A 26,771-nucleotide genomic window follows, 5' to 3' on the forward strand; every position below is an offset into this window, starting at 1 on the left:
TGCACACCCTTGCATCTCCTCCTCACTCCACAAACCGCCTCACATGCTGCGCTTATCTCTTCTGTGAATATCTTACATACGTCTTCCACCCCTTCCATCTGCTTTAGCTCATACCTTCCCAATCTTTCTTCCACTATGCTCTTATACTCTGTCCTTTTCTCACTATCTTGCAATTTCTCCACTCTTCTCACAGGAGCTACTTTCTCCTGTCTTCCCCTTCGTCTCCTCAACCACTTTCTTTGCAGCTCTACCTTGGCCATCACTAAGTGATGGTCCGAGACTCCATTCCCCCACCCTCTCCACACCCTTGCATCCAACACTTGTCTTCTCATTCGCTCATCCACACACACGTAGTCTATCATTGCCTTTCGTTCAACAAGTTCACCATCCATCCTCCTCATTACTCTCCATGTATACCGGTGGATCATCTTTATTGACGAAAGTAGGTGTTGGCTATTGCCAACCCCTTACCAGCACAGATGTCCACCAAAGCACTACCATTCCCATCTACTTCAGCTGGCACACCCCACTGACCAACCACTCCATCCACTCGTACATTCCCAACTTTGCCATTCATGTTTCCAATCAACAGCACTCTCTCGCTCCTCTCAGACTTGTCCATACATGCTTCTACTCTCGCCCAAAACTCATCTTTCACTCTTGCCACTCGATCCTCTGTTGGAGCATACACACATACAATCGCCCATGCTTGTATACCTACTTTCATCCTCACCCATACAATCCTTGCACCCACTGTTCCATACTCTCTTATATTCTCCTTCCACTTCTTGCTTATCATCAGACATACTCCCTCTCTTGCCCTCTCATTCTCACTGACTCCCGCACATATACCTACACCGTATTCCCATTCTCTCATCCTTTCACCTTTCCATTTAGTTTCAGTCAATCCACATATATCCACTTTTGCATCCTCAAGCACCTGGACAATCTCTCTCTCTTTCACTTCATCATTCACTCCTCTCACATTCCACATTCCTACCCTCAGAATGTCCTTTGTCCGTTCCTTAGTCGTCAACGTATGGTCCGTCCGGGTCCGAGGCGCTTTATTTGCTTTTTTAGTTAGTTCTTTTTACGAGGTGGGGCACTAACCCACCACCAACCCTTTTAGTCGCCTCGTACGACAAGCAGGGATACTGGGGGAGTATTCTTGAAACCCCCCTACCCCCAGGGGGGTCTCAGCCACATATTTGCATTGCAATCATATTTTTTTTTTTTATCAGTCAGTGTAAGTACACTTTTTATGATAGGATGCTGATTGTGGTGTAATTTTGAAGCTGAATAGATGTACTTTATCACTGTATATTCAAATAAGGAAAACAAACAAATAAAGTCAAAATGACCAGCTGAAGTTAGGTGAAAACCAAAAACTTTATATCTTGCCATAGAAAAATATTTAGAAAAAAAATAAAATAAATATACATAAATCTGGTTTAAACCATGCAAAACTACAAAACTACTGTCTGCCATACACAGAGCAAGCATTCTGTGACATCACTGCCTGAGTCTCTTTGTTATGACATGTAAATGCAATTTATGGTGAACATTTTACAAAAGTATCTTAAAATGACACACACATGCATCATTGTAATCTCTCAGCTTGGATTTGAAATGACCCAAAAACGCGTCGTTAGAATCTCAAAGGGTTAACTGGGTCACACTGCCATATATACCATATGTGCTTAGTAGCCAATTTAAAGTTCATTTACTGTTACTTCAGGTTGCATTGATTCCACTGAGTTTTGGTTGCAGGCAAAGCCACAGTAACCACAGCCAGGCCAGAATTTGATACAGTTAATTATAGTGGCAGTCTGTGCTGGGTCAAAATTTGATTTAGTTAGGCTAGGTCCAGCAGTAGTCTAGATTAATCAGCTAGGCTGATCTGGCATGGTTAGAGTAGGTTTAATGATAGGCTATTATGATGAATAACACACGTATGCATTGAAAAAACTGTTTTGATTATTTCATGTGATTATTATATATTTTTGGGCACTGAATTAAAAAATGAAAACCATTTTTCTCCATCATGTAACATTTTTTCACAAAACACTTTTTTTATTTATTTATTTATTTTTTTTATCATATTGCACTATATAGTTTTTTTACATATGGATATTTTATCACAATGATGTTTGAATTAAGTATTTTCTAATATTAAAATCAGTGTTTAAAACAACTCAGTTATTTTATTTGGTAACATACAATAAAGCTGAAATTCAACACAGAGATGAGTCATACCAGTATAGTAGTGCAGCAAACATATCTCAGTGTTACTCAGTTGACTAGTGCGCTTGTAAATTACTTTCAGTGGGGTGTTTCTTTTTTTCTTTTTTTTATCACAGTGACATTTATAGAAAGCAGTGGTCTATTGCACTGGTCCTTCGGTTACGGCACTAATGTAAGTGGCCTAGTGCAGAAACTTGGCAGAGATTATAATGCAGGTGAATGGAGACTGTTTATAGATTCATCTAAAAGAAGTCTGAAAAGGGTACTTCTTCACAATGGTAATAAATATGCATCAATATCTGTTACTCATTCTATGCATTTAAAACAAACGTACAGTGAGCTCTCACATAACGCGTGAATATTGTCCCCTTAAGGTCCCACTTTATGCGATTTCTGGCTATATGTTTACACGTTGAAGAGCTTCATGGTACCCAGGCCAGCCCCAAGTTCACCTTCCTGGGGCAGTTTTCAGGGATTTTTCCCAGCACATTTACCTACCTAATAATGACTTCATTACATACAAACACTGGAGGATTCCTCATCTTGAACTGAAGAGGTTGTGGGCTTGCCGGGGGGAGGGGGAATGGGGTTCCGAGGCAGGGCAGGACTCCTACTGGTCCCCAGCATGGTCCTCTTCCAGCAGCAGCTCAATGGAGTCCTCATCAGAGGAAAAATGTAAATCCTATACATCCACAATCCTCTGTTGCAACTCTTCTGCCTCCTTCACAAACCCCTCAAAGTCAAGGGAACCCACAGACATAGCATTTTCCTCTGGCTCTTGCTGCTCTGGCATCTATTGAGGACGAAAGTACCGGGTGAGGAGAGTCTGGTGGCGTTGTCATAATTTCTCTCACCTTAGCTCTTCATATGGCCACATTGCATGCAACACAGTGTCCACCATATCAGCCCGAACCTCATCCACTTCATAAACCATGACTGCTTCCTTGAGCAGCCAAGATGTTATTTATGCCACCCATGGTCATAACTAGTGCCGTGGTTCATGCCTCAGCCTGATCCCCCTGCTCCACGATGTTCCCTCGCGAGCTTTTCAGTGCATTGCATGGCATCCTCTCGCTTCGTATTGTCCTCAACAACCTCGACCAAGTCCTCCTCTTGCACCACCTCACAGCCTGGCACGGCTCTGCAAGCTTGTACTGCTTCCTGCCGCACAGCCTGTAGTGACTGCATCTCACCACTTCTAACGGCACACAACTCAGGTGCCAGCTTGCGCCAGGTGTGATTTATTGTTACCACAGACACCCAACTCCATGCTTTAAGTATGTTCATGATGACATTCCTTATACTGTATTGCACTTTTTCCAAAAAGCTGTCACAGTTAAAAGGAGAAGCTGTGGAGGGTCAGGCTGAGGCACACACACACAAAAAATAACAGGGAACTGGTTCAGCTGGGTCAGGCTGAGGCAAATGGGAGGGAGCTGGCTGGGGATCTGCTGGGTCATCCAAAACCTCCACATCAGACGCCTCCAAATCCTCGTCACCATCAAGCACTTCCTCCTGGATATATTCCTTCTCACAGTTGTCTGTGGCCTCCCTTAGATATGCAAATGAGATCGTTTCATAATGGTACTTCAAAGAAGCTATCACTTCCTGGTCTATGGGCTGCAGGAGGGAAGCCATGTTAGTTGGCAAAAACACTACCTTAACACTTTTATGTACTATTCAATACTATATATCCCTAGTCATCCACCCTGTCTTTGATTTCTCCCAATAAACCCCAGACTCATTTATGTTTCAACTGCTTAAAGCACCTTGTTTTTTTTTACTTTACTTACAAGTAATGGTCTCACCTTATGGTCTGCAACATTGCAGGACAAAAGTGGAGTGATGCTTATCAACTTTCCTACCCCTGCCTTGCCTGTGTTCTCTCGAGATATGGGTAGTCCTTGGGATCCTCTTGTATTGGAGACTGTCTCTTCTATAAATCTGCTCAGCAGAGTAACCCTCATCCCTGATGATTCCCTTTAGGACATCCACGAACATCTCTGTTGCTCTGGCATCTGGTGACACTCGTTGTCCCATCACCTGCACTTATTTCAAATCCCTCCTTTTCCTAAACTGGGGAAACCAACCACTCGACGCCTTAAATCTGCCTGGAGGTTGGGACAACCTACGGCAAGCAACAGTATACAGGCGACGGGCCATCCTCCTTAAGTTAGAGTCAGTTGGGACTCCTTCCCTCTCCTTTTGGTTCAAGTACATGATCAGGAACCTTTCCATCATAACAAGCGCTGGGTCAGACACTCAAATTCTCTGGTCCATTGGAGATTCCCTGTAGACCAGCTTGGTCTCCATAATGGCGTCCTTCTTTCCCAGGATCGTATGAACAGTTGACTCATTGACCTGATACACCTTGGCGATGACACAATTACATTCTCCTCTCTCCTTAAGCTTGATGACGTCAAGCTTCTGCTCCTGGGTCAGACTCTTTTGACATCTCGCTACATCACGCTGAGGTGGCATGATTGAGCTAGGTCAGGTGCCCCCCCCCCCCCAAAAAAAAAAAAAAAAAAAAAAAAAAAAAAAAAAAAAGAGAGAGAGAGAGAGAGAGAGAGAGAGCAGAGACAACACACAGCATGTGTGGAGCCAGAGCATGAGATGAAGGTAGGCTCAAGTGGGGGCAGGAATGCTCAGTGGACTGTGACGACACCCCATGCGGACACGTGGCAGCCATACGTCATTGGCTGGTGCAACCCATGCTATGAGTATCACTGCTCACGTATGTCTATTCCCACTGTGTTATGACCAATTTTTCCACATAATGACTGTTTAAACCATAATTTGTGGCCTCAGTCCGAATAATCCCTACGTCACGCTAAAAAAAAAAAAAAAAAAAAAAAAAAAAAAAAAATCACCCACATTATATCTGTCATTTTTGCATTTTTTACCATTTCCTGGCCTCAAAAACTGCCTTCCGTGTTATGTGAGGTTCATGCACCCTGATTGCATGTTAAGTGAGAGCTGGCTCTACCAGAATTTGCCAAATCTCCTTGAGGAAATCAGCCACAATGGACACCGTTGGTTCATATGTGGGGACCTGGAAGTTCTGTGTATCTTACTGGGTCAGCAGTCAAGATATGCAAAGTTTCCATGTTTTCTCTATGAGTGGGACAGCAGAACCAAGGATTCACATTGGGTTCAGATGGAATGACCAAATAAAAAAAATCTACAGCTTGGTGCCAAAAATATCATCAGACCTAGCTTAGTGAATCCAGATAAAGTGTTGCTACCACTACTGTACTTCATATTAAGATTGGATTAACCCATACCACACTAGGGGGGGGGGGAACGATACCTCTCTACGCCTGCCGATTTTGGATTTGTTTTTCTGACCAAATGGGCCTAATATATCAAGGTATGATCCCAGGCACTAGTAAAAGTAATCACCAAAGCCAGAAAGTTGGCTGAATCGATTCAGGTTGGTGCCACTCTACCTCTGAAATCTTCAAGGTTACTGAGAGAGCAGAGCTGCTGTGAGCTTGTAAACCGATTTGGGATTTTTTTTTTTTTCTGGCTAAATGGGCTTAATACATCAAAATAGAATCCCTGGAACTAATAAAAGTAATCATCAAAGCCAGAAAGTTGGTTGAATCAAGTCAGGTTGGTGCCACTCTACCTCTGAAATCTTCGAGGTTACTGAGAGAGCAAAGCGTCTGAGAGCTTGTGGACCGATTTTGGATTTTGCTTGTGGGTAAATGGGCTTAATACATCAATATAAGATCCCTGGCACTAATAAAAGTAATCACCAAAGCCAGAAAGTTGGATGAATCGAGTCAGGTTGGTGCCAGTCAACCTCTGAAATCTTCAAGGTTACTGAGAAAGCAGAGTGGCTGTGAGCCTGTGAAGACTCATTTGCCTCCTGCGATCCTGAATCAGTGTTGTAAGCATACCGGAGAAATGCCTGGAGTTAGCGAGATATGTTATTACCTTCCATTTTACTCTGGTTGCTCGGAATGACTTCTCAGTGATGCAGGACGTATATCTACATCAGCGTTTTTGAAGGGGACATAGATCTACATCATGCTAGCGTGATACGGGTTAAAGAAGTAATTTGTCAAAGCCCTATCAAAGATGAAGCCTGTTTTATGCATCTGTGCCAAAAGTTTCCTGGTTTGTCTGAAGCTAAATTGAAAGGGGGTTTATTTGCTGGACCTGATACTAGAAAACTGATTTGTGATGCAGAATTTGATGGTGTGATGAGTGACTTGAAACAAGAGGCTTGGTTATCATTCTAAGAAGTACTTTCTAAACTTTTAGGTAACAAGGATCTAAATTACAAGAAATTGTGAAAAATTTGTTGGTCAGGTTTATCCCCTAAAGATCGCATTTTCCTGAAGCTATGTTCCATCCTACCTGCAATTCGGGGTTGATTTTTCAACTTTTATCATGGTAAAGTTTTTTCTTACAGATCTGAAGAGCTTGAATTTACACACCTGAATATGCTAGTCTCAACCCACTAGGACTAATGGTTACCACAAAACACCTGTCATTGATCATAAGTCCCCCCTCGTGGTTAAAAAAAATGAAAAAATTGGTAGAAACATAGTTTTCCCTACAGAACCTTACCAAAATCAATGAAATCAGTGTAACATATGTTTCTATTGATGAAACTAGGTCAGCATGAGAGAAAAAAAAAAAGTAAATTTTTTTTTTTCCAAACTCGAAAAATTAAGCAAAAACCTAATTTTGCCTACAGAACCTTACCAACTCGATGTAGTGCTGCTCTCAGGTGTCTGCCCTTTCCTCTCCATGCTTCTTTCCTTCCATTCTCTTCGGTCTTTCTTTCCTTCATTCTTTCCTTATCCTTCTGTCTATGGGTGACTTTACACTCCCTCTTCTGTCTTTCTTTCCTTCATTCCACTTCCTTCAGCCTGTGGGTGACTTTACACTGAGTGACAAGCCAAATGGTTTCCTGTGCACCAGGAAACCATTTACTACGCTGGGTGGTAACCATATAACCAAATTTTGGAGCCTGATGGTTTAGTGGGTAATTATCGCACTCCAATCGGTTTGAGCTGGTGAAGGTTTATATTCAAGGGGTGGTTGGGGTTGATTGCTCATGTAATGCCACTCAGGGATGAGTGAGGCTGGTCACTCTCATCTTAAATGTCGGGACCAACTGCCTAGCCCCAGGCTCCTACGCTCCTCGTGGGGCAATGTAGGATTGGATGATGGATGGATGGATAGAACCTTACCAAAATCAATGAAATCAATGTAAAATATGTTTCTGTTAATGACGCTAGGTGCAGGAGTCAGCATGAGTTAAAAAAAATAAAATACAGTAAACCCTCATTATACGTTGGGGTTCTGTTCCTGAAAACCCCATCGTAAAGCAATCCATCGTATAGCAATCCCATTATAATATGGAGTCAATGGGGATACGTTCCCAAACGTGCCTAAACTCTCACATACACACACCTTAGCACTCACATACGTGAAATATCCTTATGTTTAAACATTTAAAGTAACACATTAATAGTGAATAAAGAGAAAAAAGCATGAAAACTACAGTATACAGTAGATCTTACCTTTACTGAAGCAAGCAAGGGTTGTTTATGTGGTTCCTGGACAATTTGCCATGAAGTCGACAATTCGTCGTCATAATATGGACGTTCCCCGTCAGGACAATTCCCCGTCATTCTATAAACATACTTATTACTGATTAACTGATACTTTAATAACCAATTCTCAGGGGGATCTATCAAAGTCTATTTTCATTCAATAGCATTGGCTTTGGATATCATTTGTAAGTTGCACTTTTAGACAATATTTAACCTGTTTCTACCTTGCTGTAGTTGACTTTGAATTATGTTCTAGCATCACCCACAGCTGTTTTCATTAATTTCCATTGGTACTACAACATCCTGGGTATATTTTAAAACGACTTTGAAGAGGTACAAGTACAGTACTAAAAAATTACTGTACTTCCTAAATAAACTGATATGAAAATAAACGACGGGGAATCATCCTGACGACGAAAAGTCCTGATGGCAAATTGTCTTGTTATTGTTGTGATGGCGAATTGACTTGATGGCGAAATATCCCAAAACATTTATATAGACGTAACATGAAGATTATTTGTATAATTCCAAAGTATGTCGATCGTTCACTTAAGGTAATTAGGCATTTATATAAATGCCAATGTCTCGTATGTAACCTTATGCCAAGATGAAGGATCGATTATAAATCAGCTGATTTTTTTCAATATATTATTATTTTTCATTTAATGCCCATGATTTGATGCCATATTTTACATTTACTATATAAACAATAAACCACCATCACTTTTATAACTTACATAATTAAAAAAACTAGTGTACTTGCTAAATAAACTGATACGTAAATAAATGATGGGGAATCGTCCTGATGGCAAATTGTCCCTACTCAGCCTCACAGTCACAGGGACTCTCAGCCCTCACTCATCAATCTCAGAACTGCCTGGCTGGGCAGGGCTAGCTAATGAGGCTAGACCGGTGGACAAGTGTGTGTGGTCTAATGCCGACAGTGTGAGGACGTTTTTGTTGCGTTTGCACATTTGCTGTTCACTGAGCCGTGGATGATCCATCGTTGTTGCAAATCGTTCCCATTGTATAGTGGGCATAGGGTACTAAAATTTTGACATTGTATAAGCGAAATATCGTACAATGAGGCACTGTATAATGAGGGTTTACTTTAAAAGGTTTTTGGCGAGAGTAGACACACACAGGCCGATCATGGCAGGGAAAGTACTGCGTTATATTCGTGACAAAGGATAGGGAGGGAGAGAGGTGGAGGTGGGGTGGGAGGTTTCTGGTGAGGGTGAGGGGGGATGAGACACCCCACATGGGGGGGGGTATTATGGCAGGAGGAAACATACACACAAAGTGATCATGGCTGGGAAATTGCTGCATCATTTGATATAAAAGGGGGGTGAAAGGAAGTAGATGTAGATGTTGTATTGGTGAGTAGTTTGGATAGGAGGGGACAGAGCAGGCTGTCTCCAAGCAGCCAGAGGGAGGTGGAGAAGTGGCTGGGGGGGATTCCCCCCACACGCCTGGTGAAAGGGTGAGATCTTCCTTCCCATCACCTCATCTCCTGATTCTGATTGGGTAGGAGCCATTTATGTCATAAAAGGGGCTGGCTTAGTGCTCAGCAGTTTTTGACACTTACAAAATTGTCAGTCATAGGAATCTACATGGCAAACTTGCAAACTGACAATTGTCAGTCATAGTACTTTAGGGGTTAAGGAGTTGGGTTACAACATGAGTCTCATAGTTCACTTTTGGAATTCGTTTTTTTTTTTCCCCAAAAAAATCTTGGAGCAGTGAGTGAAGAACAGGGTGAAAGATTCCATCAGGATATCAAGGACATGGAAAGAAGGTACCAGGGACACTGGGATGTCAGTATGATGGACAACTGTTGGATGATTCATGCGGACGCACCAGAAAAGTGTACAAAAGACTGGCCACTAAACATTTTTTTTTTTTTTTTTTTGGGGGGGGGGGGGGGGGGGGGGGCTGAGAAGTTACAAAGACCAGAAGAGTTATATGTGAGTCATGGAATATATGGTGGTTTCCTTTATGTGTATGTTTAAAAATTACACAGACCAAATATTTTCATTTTCAATTAATTTAGCACAGAATTGTATAGATCGATTGAAATTTATAATTTGTTATATTTTGATTAAATTTCTTTTTAATTCTGTAATAAAATGTGATGTAATGGAAACATTCTGAATGTATTTTTTTGTTATGTTCATAAGTTTCTTTTTTTTTTTAATAGAACAGATGAAGTTTTTTTTTAATAGAACAGATGAAGTTTTTTTTTTAATAGAACAGATGAAGGAAAAACAAATAAAAAAAAATAATCTATCCACCTGATTACATAAAAAACCTGTAGCATTCATAAAAAATCTGTAACAGTTGAACTTGAACAGCTGCAGGTTTTAGGCTGGGGGGAAACAACTCTGGGGAAGCGAGTTCCAAAGAGATGCAGTTTGGGGAATAAGCTACTGTATTTCTGATAGGTGGAAGTTCGGCAATGTGGCAGTGTGACAGTCCAGTCATAAGCGCTACCAGATGCCCGTGTAGCACAGGAGAAGGCATAGAGAGGTGGCACAGTGGAGGCAACTTCATCTGAGCATTTGCCATAAAAGTATCTGTAAAATAATGCAAAGAAGGTAACATTCCTTCTTACCTGTAGGGGAGGTAGTTTATTTGCAATGGCAGAGTTATTAATAATTTCTAATAGCTTTGTTCTGAGTTTTGTATAGGTGTTTTAGTGCAACTTCCACAATCAAAACAATTTTTAATTAATTTTGCAGACCTGTGTAATTACTTTAGTCAGGACTGTCATTAGTACTGGATTTTACTTTATAAGGCATCTTGCATACAGTTTTACCAAGAGTTCTGCACAGCATCTGAAACATGTTGGTATTTGCTGTATTTCAACTCTTACTCTTTCAAGCATACATTTCCCCCTTTAGAGTGTTTTGTATTCCCTGAAATTCTTTCTGCCATTTTTATTTTGTTGACACTATAGTATTGTTTACTGTGTAATGGAAGAACAATTTAAAGGCCTTTTCTGGTACTGTTGCAAATTAAGAAAAAAAAAAAAAATCCCCAGCAATGGAAAGTACCAGTATTCTTGATCTTTTTGTAACTACTTTACCAGATGTTGATCCAGGGTACTAGGTACTAAAGTAACTGAACAAATAATCTGGTACAACTCAAAACAGAACTTTGAATGAGTTCATACCATTTCCCAATATGCTGGAATATTAGCCAATGATCAGACATCCTAGACATAACAGGAGCTTCATTGTTCTTACCTAATTAATTGTACCTTTACAGGAATGAGTCAAACTCGTATTCTCCCGTGTATTAAACCATTTTTATCATACAAATCCTTAAATTTAGGAACAGTTTTGGCACACACAATTTCATTCGGCAGTGCATTCCACTGATCAATTGTCCTACTTGGGAAGCTGAATTTCCTTATGTCTTTATCGCCTCCCTTCTTAAGTAGTTTTTTACAGTGTCCTCTTGCTGACGCTTCCCCATAAATTGTATATTCTATCTATCTATCTATTCCCAGATGCCTTAATCCCGTAAGGCGTGGCCACAAACAAATTGCCTCCATGTCACCCTGTCCCCCGCCATTTCACTGCCCTGCTCCCAGCTCACACCCCACTCTCTGTATGCTTCTCCACTCCATCCCTCCATCTCATCCTTGGCCTCCCCCTCCCTCTTAGACACTCTCCTCATCAGTCTCTCACTCTCCATCCTCTCCACATGGCCAAACCACCTCAGTGCGTTTCTCCTAACGCTTCCTCTCACATCCACATCCACACCACAACACTCCTTCACCTTCTCATTTGTCAGTCTGTCTCTCCAAGTGACACCACATGTTCCTCTGAAATAGCTCATTTCCACTGCTCCCACTCTTGACTTGTGTCCCTCCAACAAGGTCCAAACTTCACTACCATACATTAAAGTTGGTATCACAATACTGTCAAGTAGTAATTTTTTCACTTCCATGCTCATTTCCCTGTTTCTTATCACTGCTTTCAAGGAACCCGCAACCTTTCTTCCATGTTGTACCCCTTCAAGCAATTCATATTCTAAACTTCCGTCCTTACTCATGACACTACCCAGGTACTTAAATGCACTCACATTTTCCATTTCCTCCTCATCCAACCTCATTGTACATTAAATGACTTCACTTACGTTGAAGACCATCACTTTACTCTTCCCTACAACTTTAGATTCTGTTTCTTACACACACTCCCAGACTCATCCACCAATCTTTGCCGCTCCCCTTCATGTATCATCTGCACCAACAACAGTACAGGGAGTTTCCAAACACTGTCCTCTCTCATCAGGGATGCTCCGACATCCACTGCCCTACCTTTTATCTCTTTTATAACCCCATCCTTATACAGATTGAACAACCATGGTAACATGACACATCCCTGTTTCAATCCATTCTTCAAACAGAAAAATTCACGCAGTTCACTATCCACACACACTGCAGTTTTAGCACCCTCATACATACTCTTTACGGCATTTAACAACTTCCCTTCTACTCCATATATTCTTAATTCCTTCAACAATGCTTGTCTATCCACCCTGTCATATGCTTTCTCCAAATCCATGAAGTTCACATACAACTTCATTCCCTTCTCTGGCAACTTTTCCACTAAAGATCTAAGAATGAGTATCTGATCTACATAACCTATTCCCTTCCTAAAACCTCCCTGTTCTTCTCCAACTAATTCCTCTGTTATTTCCCTAACTCCGCCAATAAGCATTCTACCATATACGTTTTCTATTACACAATGCAGACAAATGTCCCTATGATTACCACACACTTCTTTTTCCCCTTTTCCTTTGTGCTTGTGAATAATTATACCTGACTTCCAGTGCTCCAGGACTCCACTTTCCTCCCAGGCCAATATGCACATCTTCCACATCCATTCTACTACTATCTCTCCCCCATGCTTCGGCATTTTATTGCACACTCCATCAATTCCTGGGGCTCCCCATTTTGACTTTCTATATTGCTTTTACAACTTCCATCCTACTGATTTCTTCCTCTCTTCTCACATCCCTCCGTCTCCCAGCCATTCCCCAGCCACTTATACTTGCATTACTTTCATTTTGTATGTTCAACAATTCCTTAAAGTGTTCTCTCCATCTGCTCACTTTTTCTCCCTTCTCCACTAGTAATCTACCATTTTTATCTTTCACTTTGCAACTAACTTCTTTGACACCCTGTCTAACTCTCTTTTCCTCTTTCCAGAACATTTCCTTACATTCCTGCCACTTACACTCAAATTCCTCATCCACTCTCTTCATACTCTCTCTTACTAATCATTTCACCTCTCTCTCCTTCTCTACATATAACTCTTTCGTCTCTTAACTTCTTCCATGCCCATTTCTCATCCATTGTGCCACAGCCTGTCTCACCTCTTCACTCCACCTTGCTGTTCCCTGCACCCTCTTTTGTCTTCTCTTCACCCCACACACCATCTCACATGCTGCATAGTTTTTTTTCTGTGAATTTCTTGCACACACTTTCCATGTCCCCCATCTGCTCCAATCCATTTTTACCAATTGCTTCTCCACTTTTCTCCTTATATTCTGCATTTTTTCCATCCTCTTGTAACCTTTCCACCTGCCTCGTATGAACTACTTCCTCCTGTCCTTCCCTTCTTCTATTTCTCCATTTCATTTGGACCTTGATTCTCACCACCACCATGTAGTGGTCAGAAAGTCCGCTCCCCCAACCTCTATATCCTCATGCATCCTTTACACACCTTCTCATCCTGTCATCCACACACACATACTCAGTCACTGCATTACGTTCATTCAGTTCACCATCCACCCTTTTTATCACTCGCCATGTATACCTGTGGATCATTTTGTGTCTGAAGAGGGTATTGGCTATCTCCAACCCTCTCCTGGCACAAATGTCCGCTAAATATTTACGTCTATTTTCTCTTTCCCTTAGATGCATTTATACAGTATAATCATGTGTCCTCTTTTCCTTCTCTCCTGTAGTGTTGGTATATTCAATTTTTCTAATTTTTCTTCATTGCTTAGATTCCCTAAGCTTGGTATCAGTCTTTTAGCTACCCTTTGTACTTTTCAATCTTATCTATGAGTTTTTTGAGATGAGGATTCCAGGATACTGATGCATACTCCAGGGTTGGTCTGATGAATGTTGTTATCTTTCTCAGCATGTCTTCATTTATATATGTGAATGCTATTCTCATACTAGCAAGCAGTGTATACATGTTACATAGTTTCTCATTGAGGTGGTCAGCCAGAGATAGTCTGTTATTGATAATCACTCATAGGTCCTTCTCCCTTCTGATATGTGTAGGGTTGATCTTCCTAAGTTATAATCCAAATCTGGTCTTTTCTCACTTTTACCTATTTCTCCCATCTTTCCTGTCACTTCTTATTGCTTTTCTTTCCTTTACAGGTGGCTTTACATTGAGTGACAAACCAAATGGTTTCCTGTAAGCCAAGAAACCATTAACAATGCTGGGTGGTAACCATATAACCAAACCATACGTGCTCCCTACGTGTCAGCAAGTGGGTTGGTGGAGGGTTAGTGTCCTTCCCCGTAAAACAAATAACTCAAAAGTCAAATGGCCACCCCTGACGGAATTATGGCATCTGGCAATAGATAGATAGATAGACCAAACTTAATTACATGACACTTGTCCACATTAAATTCCATTTGCCATTTATTGCTCTATTCATGAAACTTATTCAATTCTTCTTGTAGATCATTGCAAGAATCTGTTAGTAATTTTCTTTTGTGTGTGTGTGTGTGTGTGTGTGTGTGTGTGTGTGTGTGTGTGTGTGCAATCTACTGTGTATCTACTTCAGTTTAACATTAAATAAAAAATAAAATTGAAATAATGGACTGGCGAGAGGTGTTTAGTTTTTTTTTCTTGTAGTAATTACTATTATACAGTCATCAAACAGCAAATGGTGAAGACGTGCATTAACCCTTACGCATCGGACGTCAGTATGGACTGACGCAAAAGGAGTAGACAGAGACCACAGGGTGTCGGTAGGAACCGCAAATGTATCCCTGCCACAATTTGAAGTGGCCGCCATTTGACCTCGTCACCAGAAGGTAGAGAGAGGGAGACTTGCCACCTGATGCAAGCATACCTCGGTCATCTCTTTGACTTAACCAGATGCAGAACTATGTTTTCTGAAACCTCCTCATTGGATTCCATTCCCGCCTCATGTGGACCCCTAGCCTCATACACCCCTGCCAAGCCTCTGCCCAAAGACAGCAGGAAAGGACTCAGTGACAATGCCATAGGCCATGCCTTGGACGCCACTGTGTCTAATTTATCCAGTAATGGAGAAGTTATCACACTGAGAGCAAAGCCAAAGTCGGGACCGTGCGCACATGCATGAAGACATCCTGCTTCTAGCAGCAAAAGTTATTCATGTTCTTCACGGCCTTCTTCATCGACGTGACCACCTGCAGACTTGGGAATGCTTTCATTTGCAAGAAGAAAAGTTGAGTAAAATGGTCTTTAATTTGTTTCCCAAACTGCTATACTTTCTGGGATATGAAGGTTTGAGTAAAGGCAATTTTGGGAAATACAGTACAGTATAACTCTAGTAAAAAAAAAAAAAAAAAAAAAAAAAAAATCTAGAGCAGCAATTCTCAACCAATGTGCCACGTTACATTGGTGTACCATGAAGCATCCATAGGTGTGCTGCGGGAGTTTAAATAGCATTTGGACAGCATTTTAAAAAATAGCATTTGAATGCCTTTTGATATTACTGGTACTTCTATGGAGCCATTAAACTCCTTTTTTTTCAATAATGCAATATATTAATAAATATGTTGTTCATTAACCCCTAAACCGCGGGGTTGTTTTGGCTCAACTTGCGTGTCCTTCTAGGATATTCACGCTCCGACAGACTTTGTAAAAATATTTGCCAAAAATCAGTTTTTAGTCCTAAAATATTATAATTACATATGCATATGGCACATACCTTTAGCTCTCTCCTGGGATATTTGTTGAGCCTTCGTCGAGTACTGTAGGACTTGTGGAGACTTCTGAAGTTGGGTAACGATGTCTCCACTTTACACTTCCCGACACCCCGTAATATGATTACCACAGCCTGATATTATCACTAGAAACACTATTCTATGATTTTCAAATAGTTTGGAATCCATACTCCAAAAAAAAAAAAACACTGTGAAAGCAATGAAAATTACGAGCGCGTATGACCTTCCCACTTGCGCTCGTTCGCCACTGGTATTCTGTCATTTATTATTCATAAAAACACTCACACTTTATATATCTATTACTATATAACATTTATATATATCTGCAGTCTTTATCCATAAGCTTTCTTCAGTAATGGTAGTTTATTGTCACTGTAGGCATTCACTTTCTCTTTCAGTTCAGTGGGGGGGCGCGGTAGCAGTGTGGTAGCGCGCTGGACTTGTGATCGGGGGATTGCAAGTTCGAGCCTCGCCCGGGCTGCCGTGCCGGGAGGGGTAGCTCCCTCCTGTAACCCTAGCGGGGCTATATAGTCCAATACAGGGCTTAGCTTGGGGGAACTCCATTTCTCCCATTTTTCTCTTTCAGTAAAATACGTAGCATTCACTTTCTCGTCCTGTATACTAGCGTTGAGAGCGAACCTGTCACTTTCACTTCCACTTCCATAACTCATAGTATTCATACATGCTAGAGTGAAACTTTCACTTTCATTACTCCTAGTATATATACTCGTATTCTTATATTACTACTCATTTACATTTCTATTTTATTTACACTGTGTTATGCACTGTCACTTGCAGTAACTTATAAAACTATTTTCCACTGTTCACTTATATTTACATTCACTGCTTTCACTTGCTGTTTACACATTATTTACACATTATTTACATTTCCACTTGCACTTCTTTTATTTACCAGAAAGATCATAGCCACTGTCCATCATTTTCAGTGATAAATTAGCCAGTTCACGTTCCACAGCAGTCACTTAGCCCTGTACCCCTTTCCACACGAGGTTTAGTAGGGGTAGAGGTCGCAGGGCCCTTTGCATGGGGCTAAAAAGCGGTCGAATTGGACAGGCATGAATCCGACGTGGTTTCACCTTGAAAGATGACAGTAAACTGAATGCTGTGGTGGCCTAGGGGGAGTGCAATGCTGCCAATGTCAGCGTGGTGACAGCTGCTAATATATACGCTAAGAAATGATTGGCAGGAAATCTAGACAATACACAATAAATTAGGTAGTTCGAGGTGAATGTAAATATCACTTAGGCTTCTCCCTTCCTTTCTCATATATATTTTTATTACGATAATAGATTATACGGCATATTTCAAGGGAAATAAACTTGGAAAATTAGCGAACGAGTGCACGTGAGGTGCTGTCAGGTGATAATTAGCCAATTCCAGGTGTATGGCAGTATCACTTACCTTATTTCTTTTTTGTATATATTATTTGGTATAAGAATAGGGCATAGGGCTTATTTCAATGGATGAAATCAGTGGAAAATTCCGGGGAAGATTTACTTAGCGCAGCGTGGCTGGGCAGGCGAGAGGAGAGGGTAATGGAGGGGAGTCAAGAACGGGGAGAAATGGCTTAATTGTCAACAATGGATGGGAGTACAGATGAGATAAGAGTGCTGACTAGTGTTGGACATTGGCAGTAATGATAGATGATACAAGCTACCACTTGAAAGCTTGGGCGAATTCAAAATAACACAGAATCACAAAAGTGACGCCCTGCGGTATGATCCCTTGCTCCCAAGTGTCACGAAAGTGATGCCCCAAGGTTAAGGTGTTAAAAGCCCAAATGACTGTTTTAAATTCTCTCCTGAATTCCGTAGTGTAGAACAGCAAAATACTGTATGGACAAAACTTTCAAATTCTTTTGAAAACCATGAATAACAATGTACTTTTGGCATTAAATTTAATAAATTATTGGTTTATTTTTAATTATGAACATATTCTGATCATTCATATTCTTTTAAATGGTCAAATCTATCCTTAAATACTGATGATGTGCCTTGACCACCTGAGTCAGTGTGCTGTGAAATGAAAAAAGATTGAAAATCACTGGTCTAGGGGTTAATATAATGGAAGTTCTCACAGTTGCTAGACTACAGTATGGTGAAACTGTCTGGCCAAGTGAAAGGCAGTATAAGTCTGGCAAAATTTTGTAAAGCTCATTAAAATTTGGACCTCTAAAAGTGACTGACTCAATATCCAGCCTGCAGAAGAGTTTACTGTACCAGAAAATGCGTCTCTCTCACAACTGAACTAAAAATAAGTTGTTCCCATAATATTGTGTTTCATCATGCATTCTTGGCTGAATAATTTTATCTTTGATATATCACTTCAGGTTTTTATGACCAAAGTTCCTTCTTAGTACTTCTGTTAACTCTGCCTGGAGAAGTATTTTATGACTGATGCAGGGTTGACAGTCATGGCTGAACATTACTAAGGCATGGTTCAAGTTCACTTGAGCATGCATTTGCTTCTTCATCCTGTACAAGTTTTCTTATTTCCTTCTGTTTTCTTTATTCAACGAGATCAGTTTATTTTTTACCACCTTTAAAATGGCAGCTGCACTGTTGTGGCATGAAGCAGGAATTGTGTTGGCTCTATGTATTGCTTTTTCCCACCTTTATTTTCATTTTCACCCTCCAGAAAGTGAAAGAAACTATACTCTAAGGTTTCAGGCTGGTAATTACAATTAGTATCTGTTCCCTTGCTGAGATGTTCAGTTGATATTATAAGCATCCATATTCAAATTAGTATTTACACAGATCACGTGCATTTACACTGGTATGAGGAATGCATTCAGCAAATTCAGTAATAAGGGTATACTGTACCAGCAAAAAAGTCAAAATTAGCAGTACAGTATTTTGGGCTTAGTGAATCAGTTGGGACACAGAGCTACAAAACAATGTGGTATATCACTTACTGAGCTGGTGTCATCTCTCCCATTCAGGTTTTTCCATCTCACCAATAATTCCTAGGCATCATTCCTATCAGTCCATCTAGTTGTTACCAGTACCTGTCCTCCTGTATACCTCTAACATTACCAGGTGCATATACAGTAATCCCCGTACTATCCGGACACCCACATTCCAGACACCCCATTTACCAGACAGTGTGGGCCTGGACCTTCAGAACCCCCACCCCCACAAAAAAAAAAAAAAAAAAAAAAAAAAAAAAAAAAAAAAAATCCTCCCAAAATCTGAATTTTTTCCCACCCGAAATTTGAAATTGCCGCACGGGGCTGAACAGCTGTTTGCACCACGGCCCCTTCACTCCTTCCTTCCTCCCTCCTCCCCCCTCCCCTGTCAGGGTTGCCATTTGGTATTTTTCATTACCAAATGTGGGCCAATTTGGTAATGAAAAATTCGTTTGGTAATGAATCAGAATAATGCATTACCAAACGGATTTTTCACATGTATAAGGATACACAGGATGGAGATGGTGGATTGTTTGCGCTCTCTGATTAATCTGCTAGCCTACATAGTGTGATAATAATCAACATGCTGTTAATTATACGGAGAGTGATTACATGCATTTCCACTTGTATAACTCAATCCTCGTAAATCGCTTAAGTGAATGGAGTGGGGTGGTGTTGGGAAGAACTTAGAACCTCTCAGCACTTGTTTGCGCTCTCTGATTAATCTGCTAGCCTACATAGTGTGATAATAATCAACATGCTGTTAATTATACGGAGAATGATTACATGCATTTCCACTTGTATAACTCAATCCTCGTAAATCGCTTAAGTGAATGGAGTGGGGTGGTGTTGGGAAGAACTTAGAACCTCTCAGCACTTGTTCTTCCCAAACTCTTTCACCAGCTTTGAAAACTTCTCTCCCCTCTCAACACGATGAATGAGCTCCAAACGTTAACTGTACAACAACTGCGGCAGCTTCTTGACGCCATACTGCTTAGAGCGCTTCATTGGGGGGTCGGGAGGGGCCATGGCAGGTAGGAGGCTGGGGAAAGTTGCACAAAAAAGGCAGGTAATTCTCATACTCCACGGCAACGGTCTGTAGTGTGCAAACTGGCGGGACAAGAACAGCAACAACATGGCGGCATTAGTATGCACATACGCCACCAGGGACACGTGGTGATTGGTTGTTGGGTCGCGATTTTGTTTGAATGCTGCAGTTTAAGGTTATCCTCAGAAAAGGCCCACTTGGGTGCCTAGATCCGCGATGTTCATGACTTAACAGTGATTTAAAGGTTGCCGGCAGTCTGACGGCCACCTAGCCGTGCTTTACGAATCCATGATTTATGAACATGCGATTTATGAAGATTGAGTGTGTAATTAGTGAAGAATAAATGCTAGCTTTACGAATTTGGTAATGAAAAGTTATTTTTGGTAATGAAAATTGAGTTTAGTAATGTGGCCATTGCAATCTGGCAACTCTGCTTCCCCCTCACCAACAGTTACTGCCTAACTTCGATCGCGAGTAGATGCTTATAGCAATAGATGCCACACGTGCTCGTTTTTTGTGAAAAAACAGTGAATAAACTGCAATCCCTCGCCACTAGACCACACGGGAATTTACAGTGTTGTGCAGTGTTAAGTAATTAGAATTCAGAGTGCAAAGGATTAACAGTGGAGTGCAGACTGGCGATTGAAACTGGCATGGTGCAATTAACAGAATGTGCAGTGTTAAACTATTATAACTCACAATGCAAAGAATTACTGTGAGTGCAGCACGACACTGGATTACTGTACGTGCCTCAAGAGCATTTTCACCACTGCCAAAGCCTTAGAGAAGGCGGCCACAGACTTGCTGTAAGTACCCTGGCTGAGATACAGTCACTTATAATTCCTCATCCTTTAGTTCCTTTTATTTCATGCTTTATGTTCATTATTGGTGTGAATAAGGTCTTAAATAGGTTTAAATAGGTGCTATGCATGTCCGGTAGGGAGTTATTTAGGTGGCTTTCAAAGTTAGGCTGGGTTAGGGTCCTTAAGTACAAATCCAGGAGGCTGAGGCCCACTATCCGGACGAGAACACTTTCCAGACATGCCTTTGGCTCTAATATGTCGGATAGTTGAGGGATTACTGTACGTCAGAAGCTTCATAAACATGACATGCATACACCATGTCAATCAATTCCAAGTCTTTTCTTTCCCTATGCTATTCATCTCTCATCAGCAAAGCAACTCCTGCTTTACTCACCTCACATGTGCACATACCTGACCTCTCACACTGCACATCCTACAACTTATTAACTTCACTCCCTTTCATCTTGAGCTCACACAATGCCTTCACACCTAGCAGCCTTGAACACATTCACTAACTTCACTCCCTTTCATCTTGAGCTCACACAATGCCTTCACACCTAGCAGCCTTGAACACATTCACTACCTTCTCTCCCTTACAGTCCTCACTCACTTCTCTGGTGGTAGATGATGGCGACCATCATGCACTAGTTTGATATAGTGCTGCCTACTTCTTCCCTCACCTTTATTATTCTTCTTCTGTCTGCCTTCCTCTCTTCCTGTTTCTCCCATCCTTCTTGTCACTTTTTATTATCACATTTTCCACTTCAGGTGGCTCTACTCTGAGTGATAAGCCTAATGGTTTCCTATAACCTAGGAAAACATTTCCCTTGCTGGGTGGTAACCATAAAACCAAATATAACAGGGTGATGTGTAGCCTACTTGGGTGTCCCTGTTAACTGATGGAGTAATGCAAGTGTAACATCTATCTGCGAACCAAACCTCCACACTGTTCCCCGCGCCTTGCAGTAGCGAGGCATTGACTACCATCAATTCAGTGCATAGGATGGCCCTGCAGGGGCAGTTGCTTGTTTGCAGAGGATGGGTTTGTTCAGTCAGACAGACCAGGGTTACTCAACACCAACAACTCATACTTCTTACATTTCACACGGCGATACAAGTCTGCTTATTCTTCCTGGGCCCTGTGCAGGAATACACCCACAGTCCATGGCTTTCTGAACTTCTCCCAGAGAGAATAATACAAGGTGGGGGTAATTCACCTACCATCCATCCATCATCCAATCCTACATTGCCCCATGAGGAGCGTAGGAGCCCGGGGCTAGGCAGTTGGTCCTGACATTTAAGATGAGAGTGACCAGCCTCACTCATCCCCAAGTGGCATTACATGAGCAATAAACCCAAACCATCCCTTGGATATAAACCTTCACCATCTCAATCCGATCGGAGCGCAATAATTACCCACTAAAAACCACCAGGCGCCAAAATTTGGTTATATGGTTACCACCCAGCGTAGTAAATGGTTTCCTGGTGTACAGGACAAAATCAATATAAAATGTTAACAATTCTGAACGTTCACTCCACGGAAAAGGAGCTTTTGGTAAACTGTTTGTGGCTGTCATTGTTTTACTCACCAAGCAAAGTGATAATGTAATCACCTGTGTCTGTGTCTGGCTGTTACCAAAATATCTCTGTAATTCATCTACAAAGTCAAAATCAAATGTTACCAATTCTCAACTTTCACTCCAAAGAAAAGGAGCTTTTAGTAAACTGGCTGTGGTTGCCATTGTTATTGTCCACTCAGCAAAGTGATGATGTAATTACCTGTGTGTGTGTGTGTGTGTGTGTGTGTGTGTGTGTGTGTGTGTGTGTGTGTGTGTGTGTGTGTGTGTAGCTGTTACCGAAATATCTCAAAATCAAATGGGTAAATTGTATCCAAACTTTGCAGGCAGTATCCTGGGTATATGGTTTATTTGTTATTAATTTTGTAGAAGCTACGATGATACGCCTCCAACTACCAAAGGATTTTGCAAGAAAAATGCCTTCTAAATTTTTCTTTTAGCCTTCCATTATTCACCATTTTCCATCATACCCTCAATGAAGAGAATGCCTATTTAAAGGGTAACTATTAGAAATACTTTGCAGGCTTGTTATACTCAGTGATGTTCACCAACATAATACCCAACTTCAGGCTTCTGAATGCAAGCATGGTATTTAACTTGGAAGGAGTAAATTGGAAAATCCTAATACTTTTTTTCCAGTTTTGGTGAAGCTGCGATGATATGCCTCCGACTGCCAGGGGATTACTGTTCTAATTTAATTTTTTATTGATGGCAGGCAATAAGCATTCGCAAGCAAATGCTTTGGCTTTTATTACTACTGTTGCTCAAGCTCTGTCCGTCTTATTGAGCAGACCCGTCAACTGCAAGGAAATAACTGTCCATAAGAGGATGTCCCAAAGGTTCCTTACACTGCTGATGGTTAGTCTACATCTTAGTGTGGCATGTGGTGGGCAATGATCCATTGCATGTGTGTTATGACGTGTGGGGCTGTTCTACATGCTAGGCACATGTCATGTGATTCCACGTAAACCAAATATAACTTGGTGGCTGAGGAAGACTGCGTGATGTCCTCCTCTTAGCCTAACTAGATGAACGTGATCATCTCATTTTAAAAACAACTGTGATGGGTGGATGTGAAGAGGGGGGGAGGGCTTGTAATACTGTGTAATACAGTATGTTAGCATTTCGTCATTGCTAGTGCTGGAGTATCTGGAAGTGGGATATTGTTGTAATAGGTTCGAAAATGTTTGTGTGGTGATTGTTTTATGTGCTTGATGTGTTGTATGTCTCTTGCTGTGTAATGACAGCAGTGTTGTGTACCGACACAGGCTGCTACATGGAACTGTGTGCCTCTTACATCAAGGTAGTCACTGACAGGGAGGACTTTATTTTCAGAGTGTAAGTAAGCTGTGGGAATGGTTTTAGCACAGCCATTGGTGATGCACTGAGCATTGTTCTTGTTCTGTATGGGCTGCATGTAGTTGTAGTGAGTATTAGACAGGATGGGAGCCCATGCTGGGGAGACATGTCACTGATGATCTAATGTACTTTTTGTAGTGTACAGAATGTGCTTCCTTTTGTTGCCCAAAGCTTGGTCCTGTAGTTACCATAAGTGTACTGAGTTTAGGGATACAACACCTCTGTATGTCTTGTACATGGTACTTGAAGGTCAGTCTGATGCCATATGTCACTCCAAGGATGTTTAACTGCTGCTGATATGTATGGTTGTGTCTTTCAATGCAGTGATCAGCCTATTGTCCTTAACTCAAACCCCAAGCTTGTATTTCTTAAGAAACTACAATGAAGTACAGCTGCACTAGTAATATCTGACATAAAATTCTCTCCATCATTATAATGAAAATGTACTGACAAACTAACACTGACCTGGCTAAGTAGACAGAACTCCTCCATTCATTTTTCATCTTCTTGTACTGGGATGAGCGAGAATGTATATGTAACTTGCTGTATGGCACAAAGGGGTCGTAGGCCATCGTAAGGTTAGCAACACTGGCAGCAGCACGGCAATTGCTGGTGGTGCGGACAGATCCAGCACTAGTGCGGATCCCATGATATCTTTTCAAGTGCAGCTTGGTAAATGGCTCTGCTCGAGCACACCCACTAGGGTTCACTGCCAGTGGTAACTCAAACAGTGGATTGCGCCCATATTTGAAATTGTAGTCAGCAAGCGTGTCAATACCAGGCAGAGACTCCAAAATTCTAACTATGGCAGGCTCGGTAAGACCAAAAAGGTCTTCTCCGCTGATGTATTGCGGGAAAAGTCGTACCACATCTGCCTTCTGCCGCAGCTCTGCCAGTGGCTCCAATACCTTATTCCAAGCTCCTTTAGGGGAACAGCTAATGAATGTGTGGTCTTCATGTCCATCTTCTTTCACAACTATACGAAACTCAGGCTGACCTTCATTGTCATGAATGGAGCACTCATATGCACACCTCTTGTGTAGCCGACGCATGCTCCAATAATACCTAATCTGAAAAATGCCATAAACATAAATCAGTGCTTCAAACTTATTGATCTGTTAAGACAAAGACACAATTTTTTACATCATGATAAGCAGCTATGTGGGATGTGCAAGCTGAAGGTGCAGTGTAAGACAAAATGAAAAAGTGGCTGGGGTGGATGCAAAAAGGAGCTTATATGAAAGAAAGAGAAATTATACTCAGTGTAAGAAATATGTAAAGATGAAGTCCGAGGCTTCTTGTTTGCATTTTTAGGTAGTTGTTTTCCGGGGAGGGCCACTAACCCTCTGCCAACCCACTCGTTGTCACGTAGGGAACACGTGTTGGTTAGTTATAAGGTTAACACCCAGTGTTGTCAATGATTTCCTGGTTTACAGGAAATCATCTGGATTGCCACTCATTGTAGAGCTACCTTAAAAACAGAGTCCCACTACACTAAGTGGGTGGATGATGGGTGCCCTCACCTACCACGATGAGGGATGGAGTGGAGAGGTACATGAGAGGGGGGGGGGTGAGCAGGGAGCTGGGCAGTGAAATAGCAGGAGACAGGGCGACATGGAGGCGATTTGTTTGTGGCCACCTCATACAGGATTAAAGCATCTGGCGATAGATACATAGATACTGTAGATAGTTCAAGAAGTGAAAGGAAAAAAGGTAAGCACCATATTGGCCTAGATAAAACAATGAATATAAAACTCAGAAAATCAGAAACTATTTTGGTAAGAGGTGCAAAAAAGTAGACATTTACGTAAAATAAAAACAAAAACGCAAAGGATGAAAATGAAACAATGCTAATATATGTACAGTAGCTGAAACAGTGAGCAAATAGAAAGACTATTTTGAAAACACGATGAATGGCAATGATTGGAGGAGTGGTAGGAAATGACTGGATTTCGTGGATCTCGGGGGGGGGGAAGCTGAAGAACGGGTAGGAACTTGGTTATAATAAGGTATGTGCAGAAATTATAAAATGTCATGGACAGAATGGAACAAAATGTTTGAGTTTTATGTTAGAAAACCTAAATGAGTGGAGCTGTACTAGTCTTGTGGAAGAAGGATGCAAATGCATGTACCTGTATGTGCAAAAAAAAAGGTGGTTATAGAAAGTACAGAAATTGTCTTCAAATAACTCTGTTGTGTGTTATATGAAAGGTATATGGATGAGTAAAATGAGAATCAGTGAGGCAGATGTTAGAATACACAGTGAGTGACAAAAGTTTCCAGGTTGACTGGGAAGGTGTGGATAAGGCAGGCAGTGAAGAAACCATGTAAGAACTGTGAACTACTTATGGATTATACTGATGTACATAGTAACATGCAATGTAAATAGGAGATTCTGCATTAGTGTGGGAGTGAGACATGGGTGTGTGACTGTACCCACTGTTGTTACCTATCCATCTAGCTCTATCAATCAACCTATCTATCTATAATGACTGGCACAGACATAACATACATTACAATGGTATTCTGAGACTGCTGCAGCTGTTGCAAATAAATAAATAAATAACATAAATAGTCAAATAAATAAATAAATCATCATCATCCAGACCTCCCTTCCCATCTACGATGGGGTGAGGTAGGGTCCAGAGCTTTAAAAAATAAAAAAATAAAAATAAAAATAAAAAGGGATACTAAACAAAATTTACCCAGCTGCATGGGCAATACATCCATTCACTCAGCATTTAAGTCCCTGGAATCCTGGTTCCACCTGATGGGTTGAAACTTGTTACATACATAGCTTCACATTCACCTATCTGAGAGTCAATCCAACAACTGTCAAGTCACATCATTAACAACCTTAAGCACTCACCTGCCTGTGGACCAGACAACATAAGCAACATTCACCTTAAACACCTTGGACCACAAGGCATACAAGCACTCAACATATAAAAAACTACAGCTACTCACATAACATAATAACCAACATCTGGAAGCATGGCATTATCATCACTATCCCTAAACCCAACAAAGACCCCACGTTAGCCCCTCACACCACCCCATCACACTCATCTGCATCCCCTCTGAAGTCACTGAATGACTGGTACTACAACATATCACACCTCACATTCCCCTAGCCCAATCACAACATGGCTTTAGGCCACTACACTCCACAAACACCCTTCTTACAGACCTTACACAGAGAGTTTTTGATGCCATGAATTCAGCTAGGCCACCACACAGAACACTCCTAATCACAC

General features: G+C 41.3%; 1 protein-coding gene across 1 annotated transcript in view; it reads right to left on the bottom strand.

Annotated features, from left to right (window-relative positions):
* LOC145412518 (uncharacterized) overlaps positions 1-26,771 on the bottom strand; it is a 491,890-nt gene that overhangs the window by 60,043 nt on the left and 405,076 nt on the right. The window contains exon 38 of the mRNA XM_080282412.1: positions 23,980-24,584. Coding sequence (XP_080138538.1) covers positions 23,980-24,584 — 605 coding nt within the window. The remainder of the gene's footprint in view (positions 1-23,979; positions 24,585-26,771) is intronic.

The sequence above is a fragment of the Coenobita brevimanus genome, chromosome 93 (genome assembly GCF_032717465.1).
Source record: "Coenobita brevimanus isolate Jiangsu-jjx chromosome 93, ASM3271746v2, whole genome shotgun sequence".
In the NCBI taxonomy this organism is placed as follows: domain Eukaryota; kingdom Metazoa; phylum Arthropoda; class Malacostraca; order Decapoda; family Coenobitidae; genus Coenobita; species Coenobita brevimanus.